Source organism: Anolis carolinensis, chromosome 1 (assembly GCF_035594765.1).
Source record: "Anolis carolinensis isolate JA03-04 chromosome 1, rAnoCar3.1.pri, whole genome shotgun sequence".
NCBI lineage: Eukaryota > Metazoa > Chordata > Lepidosauria > Squamata > Dactyloidae > Anolis > Anolis carolinensis.
Window position 1 is genome coordinate 329,775,439 of NC_085841.1, and position 24,120 is coordinate 329,799,558.

At 41.3% G+C, this 24,120-nt stretch overlaps 1 protein-coding gene across 1 annotated transcript; it reads right to left on the minus strand.

Annotated features, from left to right (window-relative positions):
- Window positions 1-2,214: 2,214 nt before the first annotated feature.
- On the minus strand, window positions 2,215-23,961 carry rps6kl1 (ribosomal protein S6 kinase like 1). The gene is made up of 11 exons (XM_003214443.3): window positions 23,823-23,961; window positions 18,618-18,933; window positions 14,790-14,914; window positions 12,196-12,288; window positions 11,043-11,090; window positions 8,112-8,244; window positions 5,754-6,716; window positions 4,984-5,073; window positions 4,663-4,745; window positions 3,698-3,793; window positions 2,215-3,586 (listed from the first exon to the last, which is right to left on the minus strand). Exons 2-11 carry the CDS (start codon window positions 18,850-18,852, stop codon window positions 3,473-3,475), a joined length of 1,980 nt encoding a protein of 659 aa, XP_003214491.2. The 5' UTR covers window positions 18,853-18,933; window positions 23,823-23,961; the 3' UTR covers window positions 2,215-3,472.
- Between the last annotated feature and the right edge of the window lie 159 nt (window positions 23,962-24,120).

A 24,120-nucleotide genomic window follows, 5' to 3' on the forward strand; every position in this document is an offset into this window, starting at 1 on the left:
AACTTTTATGGGAAAGTTTAGGGTGTGCAACTGCAGTAGGATGCGGAGAGCATTTTTTCAGGTGCTTGAAGACACCTGTTAGTTTTTAGATTTGTACATCTTTTTAATTATAAGTACTACAGTAATATTTGTAGTTACTTTAGTCATATGCAGAGTGGAAAGAACAGGATTTGACTTCTGCAGCTGTGTCAGAAACTTTTCTTTCCCTTCTCCAGAGTTGCTCTTCAGTGTTACTGGGCAAGAAGTGTGCTGTATACTCACCCCCTTTCCAGCCCTCTCCTTTTGCTCATGCTGATTCTAATTCTAGCAAAACTTCTTTGTTTCAGTAATTTTGGTGGTCATTTTTCCTATGAGGGTGCAGAACTGTGCCTATGCACTGAATTTTACCCCTTCCCCAATTTAAAATCTGTTTGCATCTGGTTAAAATGTCACTTTTCTTTGAAGGGTCATAGTAAGGTGACAGATGACATAACAGGCCTTTTTTGGGGGGTGACGGTTTATTTACTTACTCTCCCCATGGTTTGTTACAAGTAGATTGTCTGCCATCCTATTCAGTTCATAAGCCAGATATATGATCTCATAACTTTTTGGGATTTATGGTTGCAGGAGTTAATGAACATATAAGACCTCAAAGCCCTACTTCTTAAGTCAGTATCTCAACCAAGGGAGTTTGAAGGCACTGCAGATCAGGGTATTGGGAAATAATGACAGCAGGGCTCTCTTGATCACAAAGTGTGTGATGGGAGAAGCAGCTGCAGCAGGACCTTTCAGTCAGAATCCTAGAGGTGGAAGAGACCATAAGAGCCATCCACTCCAACAGTCTGCCATGCAGGAATATAGAATCAAAACACCCCCGACAAATGGCCGTCTGACCCAGCCTCTACTTAAAAGCCTCCAGAGAAGGAGACTCCATCACACTCCCAGGCAGCATATCCCACCGCTGAACAACTCTGTCAGGAAGTTCTTCCTAATGATTAGGTTGTTTCTTTTTTCCTGCAGTTTGAATCCACTGCTCCATATCTTAAGTTTCCACAACAAACCTGCCCCTTCCCCAATTTGACATCTTTTCAAATATTTAGAAATGGCAATCGTGTCCCTCTTAGCATGCTTGTCTGAGTCTGCTGGTTGAATGCAGCAATTCTCAATCAGCAGAGCCACAAAAGAGTGAGGTTCCTGAGGGGTGGCATCTATAGAAGTAGCAACAATGATGCTCCATTATAATACAGGTTTCTTAGCCACTATTTTTTTGTGGAAATGCTTTGCTTTAACTTGGAGCTTATCTTTTCTACTATTACATAGTAGAATTGCTGTTGTAATACACTCTTATGGTATAAAGATGGATGGCACAATTCAAAAATGGTAGGCTTGAAAGATAGGCTTCCTACATTTCTCCATTGTAAGACTGAGAATGTTGTGATGAGGAGATCCGCTAAGACGAAGCTAATTAACTCCGCAGAACTTTTTCAGATTGTGTTTGAGGGAAGATGGCAACACATGAAGTATAGTCCATATTTCTGTGTTCTCTTGACATGGGCTAGGCATTAAAACATGCTATGGGGTGCTCAGTGCGCATCTTTACACGTCCTTGCCTTTCTGAGTATCTTTGCCCCTAATTTGGAAGCTTTCTCCACTAGCCAAAGGGTTGCTCTTGGAAGTACTTATTTTTTATAGCACCAGAATTTAACCAGAAGTGAATATTAAGGGAACTTGGTTCATTGAGCAACATAGAACATTGATGAGTTATTTAGGACAGGCTGGGATCTAGTTATACAATGTTCCCTCACTACTTCTCAGTTCACTTTTCGCTCCCTCGCTGTTCCATGGGTTTTTTTCTGATCAGGGGCATCTGCCAGTCTCCCTTTTGCGCATGTGCCCTCCTTCTCATCAGCGTACAGCTGGGCCATTCTGGATGCCAATGCACCGGTGAGGAGGACACCAAGAAGAGGCGCAGGAAGAAGGCTTGCAAAGGGGAGAAAGGCTACTACTCCCCTAATATAATGTGTAAGTATTAAATATGTAAATATTAAATCTATAATATAATGTGTAAATATTAAAATTAATATAGTGTCCCTACTTCGTGGATTTTCACTTATTGCGGGTTTTCCTGGAACGTAACCCCCGCAATAAGTGAAGGAACACTACTTACTGTGAAAAACCACATTGCGAAAAGCAAAAAGCCTTGGTTGCAGCGGTCTCCAAAAAGCCACACAAGTGTTTGGTTGTGCTGTGAGTCTTTTATTGGTTTTCAAAATGTTCACAGGCAAGAAAGTGGAAGATCCATAGAACGGGGTCATAGGAAGTGCTTTTGGATCTCTTTCCCTGTAATAGTGAACTTTTTGCAGAAGAAGCCAGTTTCAGAAGCCCTGCATGCAAGCTGTGAAATGTGTAGCTAGCTAGCTACCAAAGAATGTCACCTAGCGGTAGTTTAGCAGAAATGCACCAATAAACTGGGATGAGTCAAGCTGGAATAGCAGCAAGATGTTTCTAGATGAAAAAGTAAGTCAGGTAAGATGTAGCAGGGCACCTACAGGGCAAGGAAGGACAAGAGGTATAATTTGAAAAGGTGAAATAAGGAATGACAGGGAAGCCAACAGCCATACAGGGCGGGAGAGTGATCTCTTTGGGTCATATATATGTATGGGGGAGGCGAGGGCATACCATCTGGTAGCTGTTGGGCAACACCCAACTTCCTTTGGGAGCACCAGATTTGGGGCAGGGGAATTCTAATAAAGACAGCCCCAGAGTCACAAACATCCAACTTACAAATGATACAGTACGAGGAAATAGAAATCTGTCCCTAAGAAGGGAAATTCACTCCTAAGAGTTATTGTGGGGAAAAGGTGTCTCCACTGAAGCTTTATCGCCAATCCTTGTTTCCATAATAAGCCACATTTTTTTCAGAATCCAATTATTGCAGGGACAGAAATTGAGGTGAAATCTAAACGGGCACAGACAGCCAAACAAACCCCAAGGGGAGTTAACCCTTTCCTATGCAATCCAAGGCTAATACATATTTTTGGCTGGAGTTACATTTTAAAAATATACCTGTTCCAGCTGACATACACATTCAACTTAAGAACAAACCTACATAACCTATCTCGTCCATAATTTGGGGACTGCCTGTACATGGTTTTGCACGTAGCATTTACAGAATATTGGGACAAATATTCTTCAAAGACATATGCAGGGGCATAAACATTCTTACTAAGCCTGGCTTGGTCCCCTGCAGCTGACAGAGGCATAAAGGTAGGAAATAGAATAGAAGCAGCAGAATGATGAAAACAAGTCTGGACTCAGCATTGGATTTCCCCCTGAGAAGTGCTTGTGGAAGGCTATGGGAGGAGGTGCTTCTGGAAGGCTATGGAATCATTGCTCGTAAGGGACACAACCCAGCACACAAAACTACCCGGTGTTCTATCCCACAGCTTCAATTTTCATACCCACATCCCCCCCAAAGTCCATTGTTTGTTTCTTAGTATCCAACAAGCTTGTTCCATTGGATGGTGCTGAAGAATGGGTGTGATTTGATTGTGCTCACTCCATCTTCTCCAGAGCCCAAACGTTGTTTGGGATCATATCTCAGCAGCTGAAAATAAAACATCAGACGGAGAGTAGATCAGACTTCCATTAGATCCCAAGCAGCTTGTTTCTTATAGCTTATTTGCCACCCCTTGTGCCAGCAAGGCAGCAACCTCACCTCTGAAAGCAGGGAGGAGGCAGCCTTGCTGAGATTTTCTGGAAGGTGGAGCTGCGTGTGAGGATGAATCCCTGAGGGGTGATTCTGGGATAAAGACTGTAAGAGAGGAAATTAGCTTTTTAGGAAAAAGTCTGGCCTGTGGCAAAAAAATGCTGAGTATAGTAGTCTGATAGCAACTCAAGTTCACAATGATGACTTCATTTCCAATAGACAAGGAGGGCTTGGCTAATATGTATTTTATCAAAATTAATACTGGACAACAAATAGTTGAAATAGAGCACAAGGACTATCCAGTCCAGCACCTACCATGCAGGAACACACAAAGCACCCCTCACAGATGGCCCTCCAGCCTCTGCTTAAAACCCCCCAGAGGAGATTCGACTGCACTCCAAGGCAGCATATTCCACTGACAAACAGCTGTTACTATCAGGAATTTCTTCCTAATGTTTAAATGGAATATTTTCCTGCAATTTGAATCAATTGCTCTATTTCCTAGTTTCCAGAGTAGCAAAAAAAATCTCACCCCCTCCTCAATGTGGCATCATCTCAAATATTTAAACATGGCTATCATAGTGTTATTGTGTGTTTTCCGGGCTGTATGGCCATATTCCAGAAGCATTCTCTCTTGACGTTTCGCCCACATCTAAGGCAGGCATCCTCAGAGGTTGTGAGATATATATACCTCACAACACAATATACCTCACCACCTCTGAGGATGCCTGACATAGATGTGGGTGAAACGTCAGGAGAGAATGCTTCTGGAACATGGCCATACATCCCGGAAAACACACAACAACCCTGTGGTGATTCCGGCCATGAAAGCCTTCGACAACACATGGCTATCATGTTCCCTCTCAGCCTTTTCTCCAAGCTAAACTTACCCAGTTCATCAATAGGTCTTTGTGCCTTGAACCAGCTTTTCTGGATTGCCCTTCAAGATGCAGCACAAACATGAGATTACTTACCACTCCACTCAGTAACTCATAGAGAAGTGCCCCGAAGCTCCACCAGTCACAGGCTTCTGTTAGATCAGATATTCCGCCCACTTCTGCAGAGAAAAAGAACAGGTTAAAAAGCACTTATGAAAAACAATCCCAGGAGTCAAATCCCTTTGTACAGCTTAGGCAAACACTTTCAACAGAATGCATTCACAGCAAGAGAGTGATCTCCATCTTCCTTTCAGGGTGGGGATGGGGGATTCAGGAAGAAGTGTGGGTAGGAGGATAAGCACATTCACGGCTACTAACTGCAGAAGGTAAAAGAAGAACAGATGATCTCTTTCTTACCTGGAGCACAGTATAAATCTTCCAGTGCCTGACTGCAACACTGTGGCTCTACCTCACTCCACTGGCCAAAATATGTCAGATGGATGTGACCTATAAATCCCCAGAACATTAAGAGTGATTATGTAAAGCTATACATAGTAATAATACAACTGCTTTTAACCTCCCCAAATAAAAGCTTTTAAACCTTGGTCTGCAAACAGCGCTGCTGTCACCATAGAAAGAAAATGACATCAGTAGAATTAATCTGAAGGTTATGGAAGTATCAATGCTTTAAAACCCAACAAATTTCAAACTGCCACCCTTCTGTTTGGTGCCTGTTCTATTAAATGATGAAAGAGGACATCTACTCATGAAACAGGCTATAGGACTTGGGAAAAGCAAGGGCCCTGTAACATTAAATTTTAATTAGTATGGCACTGTCCTATGAAATCCTGCTTTTGGCAGTTTAGGAAGGGGTGTTTAGATTTCTCAGAGCTCAAATTCCTCACCAAATGCAAATCTTAGGATTCTGTCGACTGGTGCTGTAGCAGTTACAATGGAATCATAGTGCTATAAGTATATAATGTGAAAGGGCCCCAAACAAATGCAAGAGGCATGGTCCAAGTGACTTTAGAAATATTTAGAAACTGTCAAGCTGAACAAACTATACATATAGTTTGGAATAATTTTATTTCTCTTCTTCCTTGAACCCCAAAAACAAGCCTACTTCTACAACTCTTCTAAATCATGGACAAAATGTGCCCTCCATATACTTATCAAGAAACTCTTACCAGCATCATCTAGAAGCAGGTTTCGTGGGTTGAGGTCCTGGCATAGGATCCCCTGTTGATGGAGACCCTCCAGAGCCAAAAGCAGTTCTGCTGCCCAAATTTGTACCTGATTCTCATAAACATCCCAGGCCCTGGTGCCATGATTTTCAAAAGGCTGATGTGCAGTTGGCCCATATTGCTCAGGTGACATTTGGTTTTTGTGCAGTTTGCTATCAGGAGCAGTCTTTTCTTGCAGAGCATGTCTTTCTTCTCTCCTGTGTGGTCTCTCCCACTGACTCTTCTGGCTGCAGTGGTTCTGGAGAGGAGACCCAGGACACGTTTGGTTTTGCCGTGGGAGAGATGCTGGGTGACGCGAAAGCCGACAGAGTCTGCGACGCTGAGTGTCCGTCTTTGGTGTGCTGCACCCTCTCGCTGCTTTGGAGATGGGCTGGCTAGATCTCTCACCTGGATGTGTTGCTGGTTCCTGATGAGGACTGTCTTTCTCATTTATGCCGTTGATACCATTGATTGCAACAAGTGAGTTACATGACCGAAAATTTAGACCCTGGTTGGCCGAGCGGCTACGTCCCCGAGGTGCTGATTTGAAGTTAGATTCTGTCGCAGCAGGCAAAGTGTGTGTTGTGCTTGATTCCTTCCCCCCATGAATTCCCTGCCCCCTGAATTCAGTTGTTGCTGTGGTGTGAGTGTGGCTGGGTGACTCCTTCCGAGATGACAAACCATCAACACTTCTCAACTGACCGTGATTAGAGCAAGCAGGGATCTGGCCAGCATTGTTCCTGGTGTGGACACTGCAGTTCTGCTGAGACCTAGTCTTGGCTTCCTGAGAGCTTCCTATGAGCTGATCCTCTCTGGTGTGCTCTGTAGCCAAGCTGAGTTTTGAACTCCCCAATGGACAGGAGCAGTCGGAAGCATCATAATGCTGGGAACGAGGCTGCGAACGAAGATGGGACCAGAGGGTTCCTCCTGCAAGGGATGAACAAGGAAGGAGAACAAAAATGGCTATATGAATAATTTCAGCTGCAGGTCTCCAAAGATACCCAGGCATCTTTGTCACTACAAGAAGCATCAGACATCAGTGGAGGCAAACCTCCACTCAATAAATATTGCAAAGACAATGCTGCCTCTGTATTTCCATAAGACAGAGTCAATTTGAAGACACATAATGGAAGCATGGTAGAACAGCCGCAGAGGAAGGCAAAAAAGCAAAGCCCTTTTGAACTAATATTGCCAAGAAAATCCAATGGTAGTGTCATCTTGGGATAATCATAAACCAGAAATTAATAGAAGATACAAAATAACCACAGCAAGGGATGGGGGCATTGGTGGTGAGTGGAGGCTTTTTACTACAGAATCCCACTCTTCTCTGACCCTGACAAAAGAAGAAAAGATACTCAAATCTTAGAGGTGTTAGAGTGATTTCCTCTCCCATTAATAATGTCAAAGAGAGGGGAAATGTTCTAAATGTTAAACTGAAAACTTTTATTCTTGACCCATCCCCTTCTGCTTAGTCTGTTGAGAGCTGGCACAGCTTAAGAAGCACCAGCTTGTCTACCATGATTCCTGTTTGTTGTTGTTGTTTATTCGTTCATTTGCTTCCATCTCTTCGTGACCTCATGGACCAGCCCACGCCAGAGCTTCCTGTTGGCTGTCGCCACCCCCAGCTCCTTCAAGGTCAAGCCATGATTCCTCCCTACCCTCAAAGGATTGCTGAATAAGATTAACCTATTATATTCATTGGAAGCATTTACCCATTACTTTCTTTCCCCGTGTCAGAAACAAATTGCAGTCGCTTCTGGTGTGAGAGAATTGGTAGTCTGCAAGGACATTGCCCAGGGGATGCCCAAATGTGTCACCATCCTGTAGGAAGTTTCTCTCATGTCCCCGCATGGGAAGCTGGGGCTGACAGACGGGAGCTCAGATTCGAACTGCCAACCCTAACTTCAGTAGGTTATCTGCATCCCAGACACAAGTAACCCTATTCAGGCACAAGTCTGTTTTCACACCTTCTTCTCTTATCTCTTGTTTGCTCTCATGACCAATCTGAATTGGCTGCCGTAATTTGTTTTCCATGGTCTTTCCAGACCCATCATCACTTATAATTTTTCTCCAACATACAAAACAATATTAGATAGCTCTGAGCAGTACTGGATTGAGGACAAATGAGACCTTTAAATTTAGAATTGCACCACATAAGCAAAATCCATTGTAAAAATAATTGGGCAGGAAGATGGGGCCCGCTGGCCAATGGGACCCTGTGCTTCAGCACACCAAAGCACAATGGTAAATCCGGCACTGGCGCTGAGCCTCACGGGCTTTCTGTAGAAAAGAGCTATATACTCACTCAGTGGTACCACTCACCTTTGACATGCTCCAAATGAAGGAAGATGGAGTCCTCGCTTGCAGAATAGCGCAACAATTCAACCATGAAGGGCACTCCATGTGGAATTATTGTTTGTCTTCTACGGGTCTCCATGTGGGATTTGGGGAGGCTCTAAAAGCAAACAAAGATTTAAAGTAATTAAAAACTATGTTTACTGATGCATACAATTTTAAAAATATTAAAACAACAGAGAGGGAGAAACTACATGAAATTACAACCATACCAGACTAACACAGTAACCTAAATGAATACATACACAGACCAACAACAAGGAGAATCATATGCAAGTTCCAACTTTCTACTAACATGAGTAATATGAGTCGTGGTGGCGCAATGGGTTAAGCCGTTGAGTCGTCTGAACTGCTGACCTGAAGGTTGGGTTGCTGACCTGAAGGTTACCAGTTCGAATACACAAGATGGGGTAAGCTCCCGTCTGTCAGCTCTAACTTTCAGGGACATGAGAGAAGCCTCCCAGCTAACACATCTCAGCGTCCCCTGGGCAACGTCTCTGTAGTCGGACAATTCTCTCACACCAGAAGCAACTTGCAGCATGTTTCCAGGTCATTTTTGACACAATAAAAAACCCCAAAAACTATCAAACCTTACTTTCTATACATTACCTGTTAATTAAGCTACATATTTTTAGTACTATTGTTCTTCAAATCCAACAATTGATACCTATCGCTGCCACTTTCAAAATCTTCTGATTTATCATAATATATAATGGTCTATCTTAATATATAATAAATTGTATTTCTAGTTAAATTATCAAATGTTATTAATATAAAATTCACACATTCTTTAAAGTACCCATAAGGTTCTGACCTTACAATCATTATTGTAATGATTAATCATTCTAATCTTCAGCATCTCTTATTATCAAATTACTATCACTTTACATGTTAAAACATTTATATGAGAAATTAAAAATGGCTAATTAATTATTGTGACAGTAATATCATGCCATAATCATCCTGGTTCTGTTTCCTGACATCTGCAAGCTACCATTATATAGGATGCATAGGAAAATTTCGGCCCTCCAGGTGTTTCGGACTTCAACTCTCACAATTCCTAACAGCCGGTAGGCCAAACACTTGGAGGGCCAAAGTTTGCCTATGCCTGGTATATACATTGGTTTAATACCATAATCCAGCAGTTCCCAACTTTGGTCCTCAATGAGTTTCAACTCCCAAAAGCTCTGGCTGTTTGTTAATTTGGCTGGGATTTATGGGAGTTGAAGTCCCAAACATCTGGAGGACCCAAGGTTGGGAACCATTGCCATAATCCACCCACTTCAAATTAAACTTTTAACACAAGCGTAGACAAAGATTTGATTGGCTTCCTGGGCACAACTGGACTGGAAAAGTCTCACGAATAGTCTTATCAGGGCAAGAGCCAGGCTATCAGTAAGCAGACTGACAGGGCCATCTCATAACAGCAAGGACCATCATCCCCATCGCCTCTCTTGCTTGTGCAACTCCTCCTCACTTTCTGTCAAACCAACTGACACTTCAATGTCTGACATGGGTAACTGTGCAAAGAATGGGAGCCAATTTTTCTCCTGCTTCCATCCCCATCAGGCTAAACCACTACATTTCTACCAGACTGGAAGTGATACGATTATGAGTGGTGAGAAGAAAGCAACCCAATCCATTCTGGGATTATTTGCAGTATTTTGGAGCATTTGAGGTCAAATAAGGTAAAAATAAAGATTTTCCCTTAAAATTAAGTCTTGTCGTGTCTGACTATGGGGGTTGGTGCTCATCATCATTTCTAAGCCGAAGAGCCAGTGTTGCCCATAGACATCACCAAGATCATGTGGCTAGCATGACTGCATGGAGCGTCGTTACCTTCCCACCAGAGCGGTACCTATTGATCTACTCACATTTGCATGTTTTCAAACTGTTAGGTTGGCAGAAGCTGGGGCTAACAGTGGGAGTTCACTTTGCTCCCCGGATTCGAACCACCAACCTTTTGGTCAGGAAGTTCAGCAACTCAGCAGTTTAACCTGCTGCGCCACTGGGGGGTCTACTATAATAATGCCCACATTTAAAAAAAATAGAAGGGGGTTAGAAAAGGGATACTTTCTTCATGCCTGTATAAAGAAGCACAGTCTGCATATTTTTACATAAAGCCAGCAGGACTAAACTTTTTTTTTCTATTGTTTGGAAGAACAGGAAGATGGGGTGAGGAGGAGAAAGGAAACAAACAGATGTGAAGCTTCAGAAAGGCAGGACAGGGGATAATGTTGCTTTTCAAGGGACAGAAAAGCTTGTGTTGTTGCTGGCTGTGCTTGTCCTGCAATAGGACACAATGGAGCTCCTACTGCACATGCCATATAAAAATCCCCCCACAGGCTTTCCAATAGATTCTCTGGAGCAGTAAGAGATTAAGAAAATTTATTTATTCGATTAAGCTTTTCATTTAGATGCAGGCTTTTGTCCCTTCAAGAAAAATGTCTTCAAAAACATTTCCATAGATCCAGCTTACTGGCTCTATAGAACAATCAGAATTTAGCAGAACTCCTCTTATGTTAAAAGAAAAGTCTGATTTAACTTCTTCCTGCTATTCCCTGAGTTTTTGAAAAGCTATCTGGTGGGTTGCAAATATTCCAGAAAAACATGAGAGATTAACATAGGTGGCTTTGTGGGGAGACGGGAATCTGTGAAGACCACCAGTGAACATCATTTAAGGAATTTGTTATCACAAGGTATAGAGATGTTTCTTCAGCCCAGGTGGCTTTAAAAGAAAATTATGGAAACGTATGGTACTTTATGGCAAAAGGGAGTATGAATGGCATTATATGGCTCTGACGACCAGCTGCTGGAGTTCGTGTAAAGTAGTCCAACACTTGGTTCTGTGCTAACATCAAATGACCAACACAAAGGAAGGCAAGGGAAGGCACATACCTTCAGTATAAAGGTTCCTCCTGTGGCTGGGTCCTGCACAATTTGCACCTACAGGGAATACAAAAGATCAGCAAAGTTTGCAGACCTCTTTTTCGGCAACTGCTCCTTCAATTCTCCAAACAGCTAGAAGGCAGAATCTGGGAACCACCATCCAGATTTCTAGTTTGGAATAATATGCCCCTAACTTGTGACATCAGAAATGCAAAGGCAAAAGACCAAGGATAGCACTTTGACCGCAGAATACATACTCTATGTCTGCGTGACCAATCTCGGTCATAAATTTTAGAAATCTGGTAGGTAAAGGTTAAGGTTTTCCAATGACATTAAGTCTAGTCATATATGACTCTGGGGGTTGGTGTTCATTTCCATTTCCAAGCCGAAGAGCCAGCGTTATCTGCAGACACCTCCATGTGGCCAGCATGACTGTATGGAGCACCGTTACCTTCCCGCCAGAGCAGTACCTATTGATCTACTCACATTTGCATGTTTTCGAACTGCTAGGTTGGCAGAAGTAGAAATTTGGTAAGAACTTTTTATTTGCCAAGTCCAGATCATGAGCACAACGGCAGATTTAACCATGTAACTAACATTTTAGCCTCACCATTTCCACACCTACCATTTGCATATGGAAAGCAAGCCACTATTCAATTCAATGGGAACCTTTTGCAGTGCAAATTGTAAGTGTGGGAAGTGAACCAAAGTGGGACCCCAGCAGGAAGCACAGTATTTAAAGCAGTAGATCTCAACCTGTGGGTCCCCAGGTGTTTTGGCCTACAACTCCCAGAAATCCCAGCCAGTTAGGATTTCTGGGAGTTGAAGGGTGAAACACCTGGGACCCACCATTTGAGAACCACTGATTTAAACCCTCTTATTTTACCCTTACCAGTTTAGGTTCTTAATCTATATTGGGTTCCTGGGAATAATTAAAAGCACCAATGCAGCTGCATGTCCCATATTAAAAGTACAGATTGGACCCAAAGTTTCATCAGACTCATTAAATTATATTGAGGACCTGGCCTAGAAAGTGGATACCAAATAAATAGTATAGTTTATTAGGGTTCCAATGACTTTTCATTGTTATTGCCAAATCTATATAACATGGCTACTTTTCTGCCCCCAAACAAGAAATATCCGGTGCAAACAATTAAGTTACCTTATCAATGATTCCCACAACTTTGCAGCGTCTCAGGTTCTCAATTGGTGTGCTAAGTGTCCTGATTGGACGGAAGCGAAGGCTGCTGTAACCCTGCCAATCAATAAGAATTAATCCATAAGAATTAAGAAATATCTTCATTTGAGACATGACAACAATGTCATATCATGAAAGAAAGGAGCCAGAGACAAAATTCAATGTCTATTTACCTGGTCTCCAGAAGTCAATGGGATCTTTGCTGTCGTGTGCCTTCAAGCAGATTCTGCCTTATGGTGACTTCAGCCAACTTCGGCCCTCCAGGTGTGTTGGACTTCAACTCTCACAATCTCTAATAGCCTATTGACTGTTAGGAATTGTGGGAGTTGAAGTCCCAAACACCTGGAGGGGTGAAGTTTGCTCATGCTTGCACTAAGGTGAACCTAACACTGGGTTTTCTTTGCAAAATTTGTTAAGAGAGGAGTTGCCTTTGATTTCCTCTTAGGCTGAGGAAGCATGACTTGTCCAAGTTCACCCTGTGGGTTTCCATGGCCAAGCAGGGATTTGAACTCTTGTCGCCCAGTGTCCTAGTCCAGCACCCAAATCACTACACCATGATAACCTGTTCCTAGATCTAACTTCAACCCTACCTTTGCTATGGCACTATTTACCTAGATGCACATTTCATTTTCCTGCTCCATTCTGTCATCTCAGTGATGTATTTATGCCTAAAGGTAAAGGTAAAGGTTTTCCCCTGACGTTAAGTCCAGTCGTGACCAACTCTGGGGGTTGGTGCTCATCTCCATTTCCAAGCCAAAGAGCCAGCGTTGTCCATAGACACCTCCAAGGTCATGTAGCTGGCATGACTGCATAGAGCACCGTTACCTTCCCTCCGGATCAGTACCTATTGATCTACTCACATTGGCATGTTTTCGAACTGCTAGGTTGGCAGGAGCTGGGGCTAACAGCGGGTGCTCATTCCGCTCCCGGGATTTGAACCTGGCACCTTTTGGTCCGCAAGTTCAGCAGCTCAGCGCTTTAACGCACTGTGCCACCAGGGGCTTAATAACATTGAAATCCACATCTTTCACCCAAAAAAGTTAGAGCCATGTCATTCCAGAAGTTTGATGGGACTTTTAATTATGTATCTCATGCAAGTCTGGATTGAGGTAGTTGCAGCCCTGGAACAGTTCTCAAAATACCTTCCTTTCTGGATCACATATGCAAGCTATTTTACCAGCATTAGACCAGAAATGAGATAGTAGCCTAAACATCAATACAAAAAAAAATCTTCATTTGAAAATGCACTTCTCTACAAATAAAGACACAGCAGAGAACTTCCTTTGTAATGTTCAAGTTAGTTCTCTGTTCTCATTTATGCAAAACTGAACTCAATCCAAGTACAGAATAGGGAACTAAAGACCTTAATCAGTATTTACCATTAGTCCCAATTACAGAAGACTTACTGAGTCAATGCAACCTACATATGTTTTGATTTACCAAGCTCCCATTAATTTTGGAGAGTCTAGTTCTATTGAGGATTAGCCTAATGCAATAAATTGAGGTGAGTAGGGAGCAACATAGTTTCCTGAGGCAATAGATTTCGGTGTCTGAAGGGGTGAGAATTCTCAGCTATTAACTTTGTTATTTTTACTATAAGTAATGTGGGGTTATGAAATATTCTGTCTCAATGGCGAAAATAACCTCACTAGCCTTGGGCACAAGACAATGTGATGGGTGGAAGAAAGAAAGCATCTTATCCTGCTCTGCCTCCGACAGCAAAATGTCATAGGCAGCCCTGCGCAAGGGATTTATTCAGTGTACCAATAGAGCTCACTTCCAAGTTCTGTGCAAATAAAGAATTGGAAAACATCAACCACATTCATTATAAGAAAATGGAAACCATTAACCAATTGGATTGCTTCTACGGTTGATTCAGCACTTTTGAGGGTATCAAAAACTTTTCAAAATAATCTTTCTTCCTCCACTCTCTGAACACACACATTTAGTGGTTGTTGTTATACCGCAACACAACACAGCATTGCTATAAAGTAGTATGATACTCTGCATCAGCCAGCTCCAGCTTGTCTTCCAAACAGCTTTGAATCCACTTGGTATAATTTCTGAATCATTTAGAGAGCATTAGTATGTATGTTTTTTTCTGAAAATAAGAAAGCCTGGAGGGTGATCAGCTGTTCTTGTTCCTCCTAAATCAGAAACAGGCAAACATGTGGCCATCCAGATGTTGCTGGACTGCAACTTTCAACACTTGACAGGTGTCACGAGAGCTGTAGTTGAATGACAAAAGTAGTTCATTCTTGTCCTTAAGCAATATGCCACATCTGTAACTGGACAGGATAAGAGATTGGAAAAAAATAACCTCAGAACTACAATTCTCAGAATGTTCCAGCCCTGACCAGTGGCCATTGCAACTGTGGGAATCTGGAGACTGTAGCCCAGAGAAGTAACTTTTCCAAGCTCTGGGTGAGTTCAAGCATATTGCATTCTTACCCATTGTCCCTTAACCATTTGCCATATTCCAAAAGCATATTATCAGCTCTCCACCTGGAAACCTAAACTAGCCAAGAAGCCATTTTGCCGAGTGCTCGGTTCCTCACCGTTTCCGCAGAACTTCCATTCTCTAGAGTCCGTTGCAGATGGCAATTGAAGATCTCTTCGGCACGCTTCAAGTACTGGGTGATCTTCCTCTTCACAGCCTCACGGCGCTCCTTGTTAGGATCAACTGTGCAAGAGAGCCATGCGCATCAATAATGTTTCATCCTCATAAATGAAATCACCATATATCTTCAGCTCTTCTGAACATCATACTGGCCTTCTAACCAAAGATGTGAATTACTTACAATTAAACAAGCTAGGCAATTCTAATTTGCATCACAATAAGCTTGATAAACTGCCTTTTGGAAAGTCGTGACTTTGTTAGAGATCATAACCTTTTGGAAAACCAAAATCTACGTAGCCATTTGGAAGCATGACACTTTTTGGAGATCAATTGGCATTCACACTATTTGGAATAACCATAACCTTTTTGTAAAGTATGATCTTCCTGAGAAGGGTTAAAAACTCACTTGAGTCAATATTCTCTTTAGTGGTAAATATCCACTAGTAGTCATGCAAAGCAATTTAGGTTTCTCAGTTGTTAGACTGATATCCCTGGTTTTCTCTTTGAACTGTTAGGAACAAAGATATGCCAATATATATATAAAACAGATCTTCAGAAGTGTTATTTCAGTTGCCCAAAAGGAAACATCTACTCTCCCATAAAATATATTGCTTTTAAATCATGCTCTGAAGAGATAAAAAATAAGAAGAAGAAGTCTTCGTTAAAAGTTAACATAGTTGATTTACTTATAAACTTAATGTATTCAGCATACGGGTACATTTCTTATTTGTTCAAAGTTTAAACAGTAAGTTCTCTAAAACATTCTATTCTAGTCTCTTATTTGTTGCATACAGACTAACATTCTCTTAAGTCTAATATATTACTGAACATTGACTCAATAAAGACTAACTATACTATAACTATACTGACACTTGCTGACTTCTAAACTGTACTCCTGAGGTAAACTCTACCGCAAACTGACTCTGAGGTAAAAACAGCTTCCAAAATAGAGTCTCAGTCTGAATACTCCCAGATCTGGTCACATGGTCTGCAGTTCCTCCCAGGACATAGAGTTGTTCAACACTGGCCGAACATCATAGGCTGGGTTGTAGTGCAGCTGGTTAATCGCCAGCAGCAATAGATCACTGCCAACCAAAAGATGGTGAGTTCGAAGCCCGAGTTGGATTGAGCACCTGACTGTTTAATAGTCTAGCTTACTGACCACCTAAGTAGTTAGAAAACAGCTGCAGCTGGGAGTAGATAAATTAGGGACCGCTTAAGCAGAGAGGTTAATTTAATTTACGACACCATAAAACTGCCTGCGATTGAAGGAGGAAATACTACAATCAAAAAGGACTTGGTGTCACAGTGGATGAAGCGACAGCTTCCCCTGTGGCCAGAATCGAGCATAATCTCCTGAAGCCGAAGTTGGAAGAATGTTGAATTACCTTTATCTGTTTTATGTCTATAAATGGCATTGAATGTTTGCCATGTATGTGCATTGTGATCCGCCCTGAGTCCCCTTCGGGATGAGAAGGGTGGAATATAAATATTGTAAATAAATAAATAACAAATAGAGTTAAGGAAAAACTGCATATCAATATATGCATACAATATTGTAAGCTATCTCAATTATATATATAACAAATAACTAGTATAGGAAGTTTGTAGAAGCTTGCTATTTCCAACACTGCACACTATAAATTATTCATGTTTACAGTTTTCTTATTTTGCATGCTTTTTAGACAATTGTTCCAATTTTGCATATTTTTCTGTTGCCACCCAGCAATATAGATAGTCAAGAATTTAGTCCAATTGGCTAAGGTATTTCAATAATAACAAAATACAATAATACAATACAATAATAACAAAAGATCTCTCCAAGAAACAAGAATGGGCATGGTATACTGGTTTGTTCGCTTTTTCTAACTTACAGAGAGATTTTGTTTTGTTTTTTCAAATGTAAGAAAGCATTCCAAAACTGTACCTCCCACATAATGTAACACACCTTATTTTTCCTTTGATGTTGTATGTTTGATCACAGGGGCATAGCTAGGGATAACTCCTCCGCACCACACTTCCAGCTACATGGCCATGTCAGACGATCCCCGCAAGAGACAGGAGAGTTCGGGCACAAGAGATGGAGCATAGTTCTGCTTCAGCAAAACTTTACACTTCACCTTGCCCCACATTTTTCGTATATGGTTTGATTTTTTTTTTAAAAAAAATTAACCATAGATAACCACATGTTAGCAAACTTGCTGCTTGGGCGATCACCTTGCAAACTCCCAAAATGAAACAACCCCTCCTAGTTATGTAAGAACACAGGTATTATGGGCTAGACGCCTATTCACAAGGCAGATTTACACTAGTTTGATACTAGTTTGACACTACTTTAACTGCCATAGTTCCTTCATATCATGCTCAAAAGAATAAAAAATAATGTGTTTAAAAATACTGTACCTTCAAGCTATCTGTATACAGCAGGCACGGGTAAACTTCAGCCCTCCAGGTGTTTTGGACTTCAACTCCCACAATTCCTAACAGCCTATCAGCTGTTAGGAATTGTGGGAGTTGAAGTCCAAAACACCTGGAAGGCTGAAGTTTGCCCATGCCTGCTGTATACAGCATATACAAAGCATAAATGAATTTATTGTATATACTCATGTATAAGCCTAGTTTTTCAGCCCTTTTTTAAGGACTGAAAAAGCCCCCCTCAGCCTATACTCGGGTGAGGGTCCTGGGTGGCTTATATTTGGGTCAGCTTATACTCGAGAATATATGGTACATTTATTATTTTTCTCTATTATTATTGGTATTATTACATTCATTTTACTCACATTTATTATTTCACTCTAATATTATTATTATTATTATTATTATTATTATTATTATTATTATTATTATTATTATTATATTTATTATTCTACTCTATTTATTATTACATGTATTATTTTCCTGTATTTATTATTATTATTACATGTATTATTTTATTTTATTATTATTAAAAACATTTAACCTACTGATGCCTCAATTAATGTACTTTTTGGCATTATTATTATTATTTATTATTATTTACATTACTTTTGCCCCGCCTTTCTCTCCTAGGAGACTCAAAGCGGCTTACAGTAAATAGGCAAAAATTCAATGCCTAAAACAATGTAAAAACAGCAATTCATATAAAACAATCTACAAAACAACAGTTCATATAAAACAGATACCATTTCAAAATAAAACACATTATATAAAATTTTAAGAATGTCCAAGATTAAAAACCATTCATCCAGAATCCTCAAGTCTTCGTACAGGTCATGTAAAGTCCATGTTCTCATTCATTAAAAGCCTGTGTGCACAACCATGTCTTTAAGGCTTTCCTGAAGCCTAGGAGAGTTGGTATCTGCCGTATGTTGCTGGGGAGGGTGTTCCACAGCCTCTATAGGCATCTATTTTTATTTCTGAAATTTTCCACCCTCGGCTTATACTTGAGTCAATGATTTCCCAGTTTTTTTGTGGTAAAATTAGATGCCTCGGCTTATATTTGGGCTGGCTTATATTCGAGTATATACGGTAATTCTGTGTTTAGATTTGGCTCCCATCCCCAAGGTATCTCATTATGTATGGATATGCAAATAAATCTATTCCAGATTTTAAATAAAATTCAAAACACTTCCGGCTCCAACCATTTCAGAAAAGAGATCCTCAACTGCAACAAAGAATCTTGAGGCACTCCCAAACAAGAGATATGGAACCTGTATCTCTATAAATTGTATTAGATGGTTTTTCCCATGCATGTTACCCTGTCCATCATGCCACTTTCCGGCCATACCTTGCACTCCATTGAGCAGCACATCCACGCCATTCTTGTAGTGATTGAAAGCTTCTTCGTAGTCCTCGCTGACATCCCGCTCCAAAGCCAGGCGGATCTGCTTAGCGGCATCCACCAGGTAGTCGCGTTTCACCGTCCCATGGACGTCCACGCCTCCTGGTGCCACGCGGCTTCGGATCTGCTCCAGATAGACTCTGGCTTGGGAGAAGGCTCGGGTGCAGGACTCTGAATCCATGTCCGGTCAGGGGCTCAAGAGACTCCTTGGTTATAACCCAGTCATTCTCAAGAAATCCTTGTCTGCCTGTTTCCTGTAATGCTGAAGACCAAGAAAGACTTATAAACAGACCAAAGGTGGGTAGGTTCAATAGTCTAGAGAAACAACAAAGGACTTTACAGATCAGAGATGGAAATAAACTGGAAACAGAATCTGTGTGTTCTTGGAGATAGTAATAACAGCAATAAGAGTTGGATGAAATTCATGACATGCAAGATTAACAATAAGTGTGTGCTCTACCAATATACAAAATGAAATACTGATTTTGGTTAACCTACCCACGTACAGTAGAGTCTCACTTATCCAAGCTAAACGGGCTGGCAGAACCTTGGATAAGCGAATATCTTGGATAATAAGGAGGGATTAAGGAAAAGCCTATTAAACATCAAATGAGGTTATGATTTTACAAATTAAGCACCAAAACATCCTGTTATACAACAAATTTGACAGAAAAAGTAGTTCAATAGGCAGTAATCCTATGTAGTAATTACTGTATTTACGAATTTAGCACCAAAATATCACGATATATTGAAAACATTGACTATAAAAATGGCTTGGATAATCCAGAGGCTTGGATAAGTGAGGCTTGGATTAGTGAGACTCTACTGTAGTTCAATACACAGTAATGTTATGTTATATTTACTGTATTTGAGAATTTAGCACCAAAATATCATGATATATTGAAAACATTGACTACAAAAATGCCTTGGATAATCCAGAACCTTGGAGAAGCAAGTCTTGGATAAGTGAGATTCTACTGTATTTTCATGTAAAATTAACATGCTGCCCACATCCATAAATTATATACATATTTCAGTCTTAATTAAGAGCTTATATCTGAAAATATAGATTGTTGTTGTTTTAATATTTGGCATCTAATTCAGTTTATATAAAAATGAAAACCTTTCCAAATTTTAATTCACTTCACTTTATTTCTTAATTAGTCGCTCTCCACCAGAGTGCTCCGAGCGACTTACAATTTAAAATATCATTCCACAATATAAAAACATTCAACATAAAAACATTCAACCTAAAAACATTCAACAGTGACTATTTGGCAAATTGAATGCAATGCTTTAAATGTTAATATGTATTAATTTTTAATTTAAATACTTTAAGCTTACGTTTTGTATGAGTTTTTAAAAGCATTGAATAATTGCCATATGTAAGCCACCCTGAGTCCCCTTTGGGGTATAGAAAGGTGGGGTATAAATAGGGTAAATAAATAATAATAATACTAGCTAGGACTGATGGGAAATTGAGCTCAACACCTGGAGGGCCACAGGCATTTCCATGATTCCTCAGCACACTTAAAACATATCATGAGATAACATGGCATCTATATATATAAAAGAGTGATGGAATCACGGCAGCGGACAAAACAACAAAACTACAGGCTCCCCAACCTCGAAATTTGACAACACAACCCATCATTCACGGCTCTAGGTTGATACAACAAAAAGAAAAGAAAAATAAAGTCCTAATTACAGGGAGAGGAATAATAGTTTTTATCCAATTGCTGCCAGTTTTAAGGCTAAGCTCCGCCCACTTGGTCTCCTAGCAACCTACTCAGCCCAGGGGACAGGCACAGTTAGGCCTCACTTAGGCCTCTTCCACAGATTATCAGATTTAAACTGGATTATATGGCAGTGTAGACTCAAGGCCCTTCCACACAGCTATATAACCCATTTAGAATCTTATATTATCTGCTTTGAACTGGATTATCTTGACTCCACACTGCCATATAATCCACTTCAGTGTGCATACTAAACATAAAGACAACCATACAACAGACATTCAATACCACCACTACCTCAACAATTTCTCACCAACACCACCAGACAACGCCACAGCAACGCATGGCTGGGCACAGCTAGTGACTTAATAGAAAAGAGAGTAATGGTTGGTAAGACTGAAGGTAGTAAGAAAGGAGCAACATCACATTCTATACCAGGCCTAGGCAAACTTTGGCCCTCCAGGTGTTTTGGACTTCAACTCCCACAATTCCTAACAGCCGATAGGCTGTTAGGAATTGTGGGAGTTGAAGTCCAAAACACCTGGAGGGCCAAAGTTTGCCCAGGCCTGGTATAGATGCATCCTTGATTTTCCAATTTCCTTAACCATCTGAGCAGGAAACATTCAGGCGGATCCACCCTGGTCTGCAGTTTCCGCAGATTGTGGAGGAAGAAATGAAACGTCAAGAGGCTATTTCTGGTTCTTGCTGTCTCTGGGTGGCGAGCAAAGAGGAAACGCAACCAGATAGGGCCTGGCTAGTTAGTAAATCCTTCCCAGGGCCTTTGAGGCTGGTGCTAAATAAAGGCAGTGGGTGGCAGATGCAGCTGCAGGGGAGTGAGGCTCGGTAGCCCTGATCTTACTATAGATCAAGCAGACGACAGGTAAAGGACCTCCCTAGCCACAAGAGACCCCTCTAGCCTTCTTATCATCATAATCATCATCTCTATCACCATAATGATAATACATTTTATTTGTATTATCTCCTCAAAGCTCAAGGCACGGTACAAACATTGTAAAAATATATATAAAACCATTCAAACACATATATTAAGACAGAAAACGAAGATCAAAACACATGACAATCAAATCCCAGACTGGATCGGCACCGCCATATAATCTAGTTTCAGAATGCAGATTATAGAAGCATTGAATCATAGAGTTGGAAGAGACCTCATGGGCCATCCAGTCCAAACCCCTGCCAAAAGCAAGAAAATTGCAATCAAAGCACCCCAACAGAAGGCCATCCAGCCCCTGCTTAAAAGCCTCCAAAGAAGGAGCCTCCACCACAGTCCGGGGAAGAGAGTTCCACTGCTGAACAGTTCTCATAGTGAGGAAGTTCTTCCTAATATTCAGGTGCAATCTCCTTTCCTGTAGTTTGAAGCCGTTGTTCCTCGTCCTAGGGCAGCAGAAAACAAGCTTGCTCCCTCCTCCCTATGACTTCCCCTCACTTACATAAATGGCCTTCATCATGTCTCCTCTCAGCCTTCTCTTCTGCAGGCTAAACATGCCCAGTTCTTTAAGCCGCTCCTCATTGGGCTTGTTCTCCAGACCCTTGATCATTTTAGTTGCCCTCCTCTGGACACATTCCAGCCTGTCAACCTTACATTGCAATTCCCAGAATTGGCCACCTTATTCCTGGTGTGGTGTGACCAAGGCAGAATAAAGGGGTAGCATGACTTCCCTGGATCTAGACACTGTATTTCTACTCATGCTTTTTTGCTGCCACATCACATTGTTGGCTCATGCTTAACTTGTTGTCCATGAGGACTTCAAGATCTTTTTCACGTACAGTAGAGTCTCACTTATTCAAGACTCGCTTATCCAAGCTTCTGGGTTATCCAATGCATTTTTGTAGTCAATGTTTTCAATATATCGTGATATTTTGGTGCTAAATTTGTAAATACAGTAATTACAACATAACATTACTACGTATTGAACTACTTTTTTCTGTCAAATTTGTTGAATAACATGATGTTTTGGTGCTTAATTTGTAAAATCATAACCTAATTTGAGGAGCCCTGGTGGCAAAGTGTGTTAAAGCACTGAGCTGCTGAACTTGCAGACCGAAAGGTCGCAGGTTCAAATCCCGGGAGCGGAGTGAGCGCCCAATGTTAGCTCCAGCTTCTGCCAACCTAGCAGTTCAAAAATATGCCAATGTGAGTAGATCAATAGGTACCGCTCTGGCGGGAAGGTAACAGTGCTCCATGCAGTCATGCCGGCCACATGATCTTGGAGGTGTCTATGGACAATGCCGGCTCTTCGGCTTAGAAATGGAGATGGGCACCAACCCCCAGAGTCAGACATGACTGGACTTAACATCAGGGGAAACCTTAACCTTAGGTTGGCAGAAGCTGGAGCTAACAGCGGGCGCTCACTCTGCTTCTGGGATTTGAACCTGTGACCTTTCAGTCTGCAAGTTCAGCAGCTCAGCGCTTTAACACACTTCGCCACCGGGGCTCCATTTTATTATATGTACAAATTATATGTACAGACAATATATTATATTATTAGCATAGCACATGATTAGCATTAAATTACTATATTGTACAATATCACTATATGGTAATATTATTAGTAATATTACATGTAATATAAATATATAATTAATAATATTATAATACAGTAGAGTCTCACTTATCCAACACTCGCTTATCCAACGTTCTGGATTATCCAACACATTTTTGTAGTCAATGGTTCTATATATCGTGATATTTTGGTGCTAAATTCATAAATACAGTCATTACTACATAGCATTACTGCGTATTGAACTACTTTTTCTGTCAAATTTGTTGTATAACATGTTTTGGTGCTTAATTTGTGACATCATAACCTAATTTGATGTTTAATAGGTTTTTCCTTAATCTCTCCTTATTATCCAACATATTCGCTTATCCAACGTTCAGCCGGCTCGTTTATGTTGGATAAGTGAGACTCTACTGTACTGTTAATAAATAAATAAATAAATAAATAGTACAATGTCACTATATGGTAATATTACATGTAATGTAAATATATAATTAATAATATTATTATATTGTATTATTATTAGTATTGTATACTAATAACGAAAATAATTCTACCGCATGGTTGGGGGTCACAACAACATGAGGAACTGTATTAAGGGGTCTGGGCAATAGGAAGGTTGAGCACCACTGGCATTAACAAGAGGATTAAGGGGAAGAGCTCAGTCGTGATGGAACCGGATCGGAGAGGAAACCACCGCAAATCCGGGAAGGTTGTTGTTGCCTCGCTGGTGATAATGCCCCGCTAGGAAAATGATGACCCCTGGCCCCGCCATCCTCTGGGAAAGCAAGCAAGGGATGCAAAGAGTCTCCCACCACCTTCAAGGGAAAGGATCAGGTCCCGGGAAACCCCTCCCTGTTTCCCCAAGGAAGGCTGAGCAATTTAGGATTTACCTAAAGGAAGCCGTGGCTCCGGAGCTGCTCTGCGCCCATCTCTTCCTCCTCCTCCTCCTCCGCCTTAGACCCAAGCAGGGACTGCAACCTGTCTGTCTGCGGGGATTTCCATCCTCCAAGCCTCCCCATTGGCTGAGGATGCGCTCATCGCCGCGCCGGTGAGAATAAAGGACCAATCGGCGGGCGGCGGAGCCTCTTAAAGGGGAGGGGGAAGAGGATTGATGGCGATGATGATGGTGATGATGATGATGATGGTGGTGGTGGTGGTGGTGGTGGTGGTGGTGATGGTGATGATGTA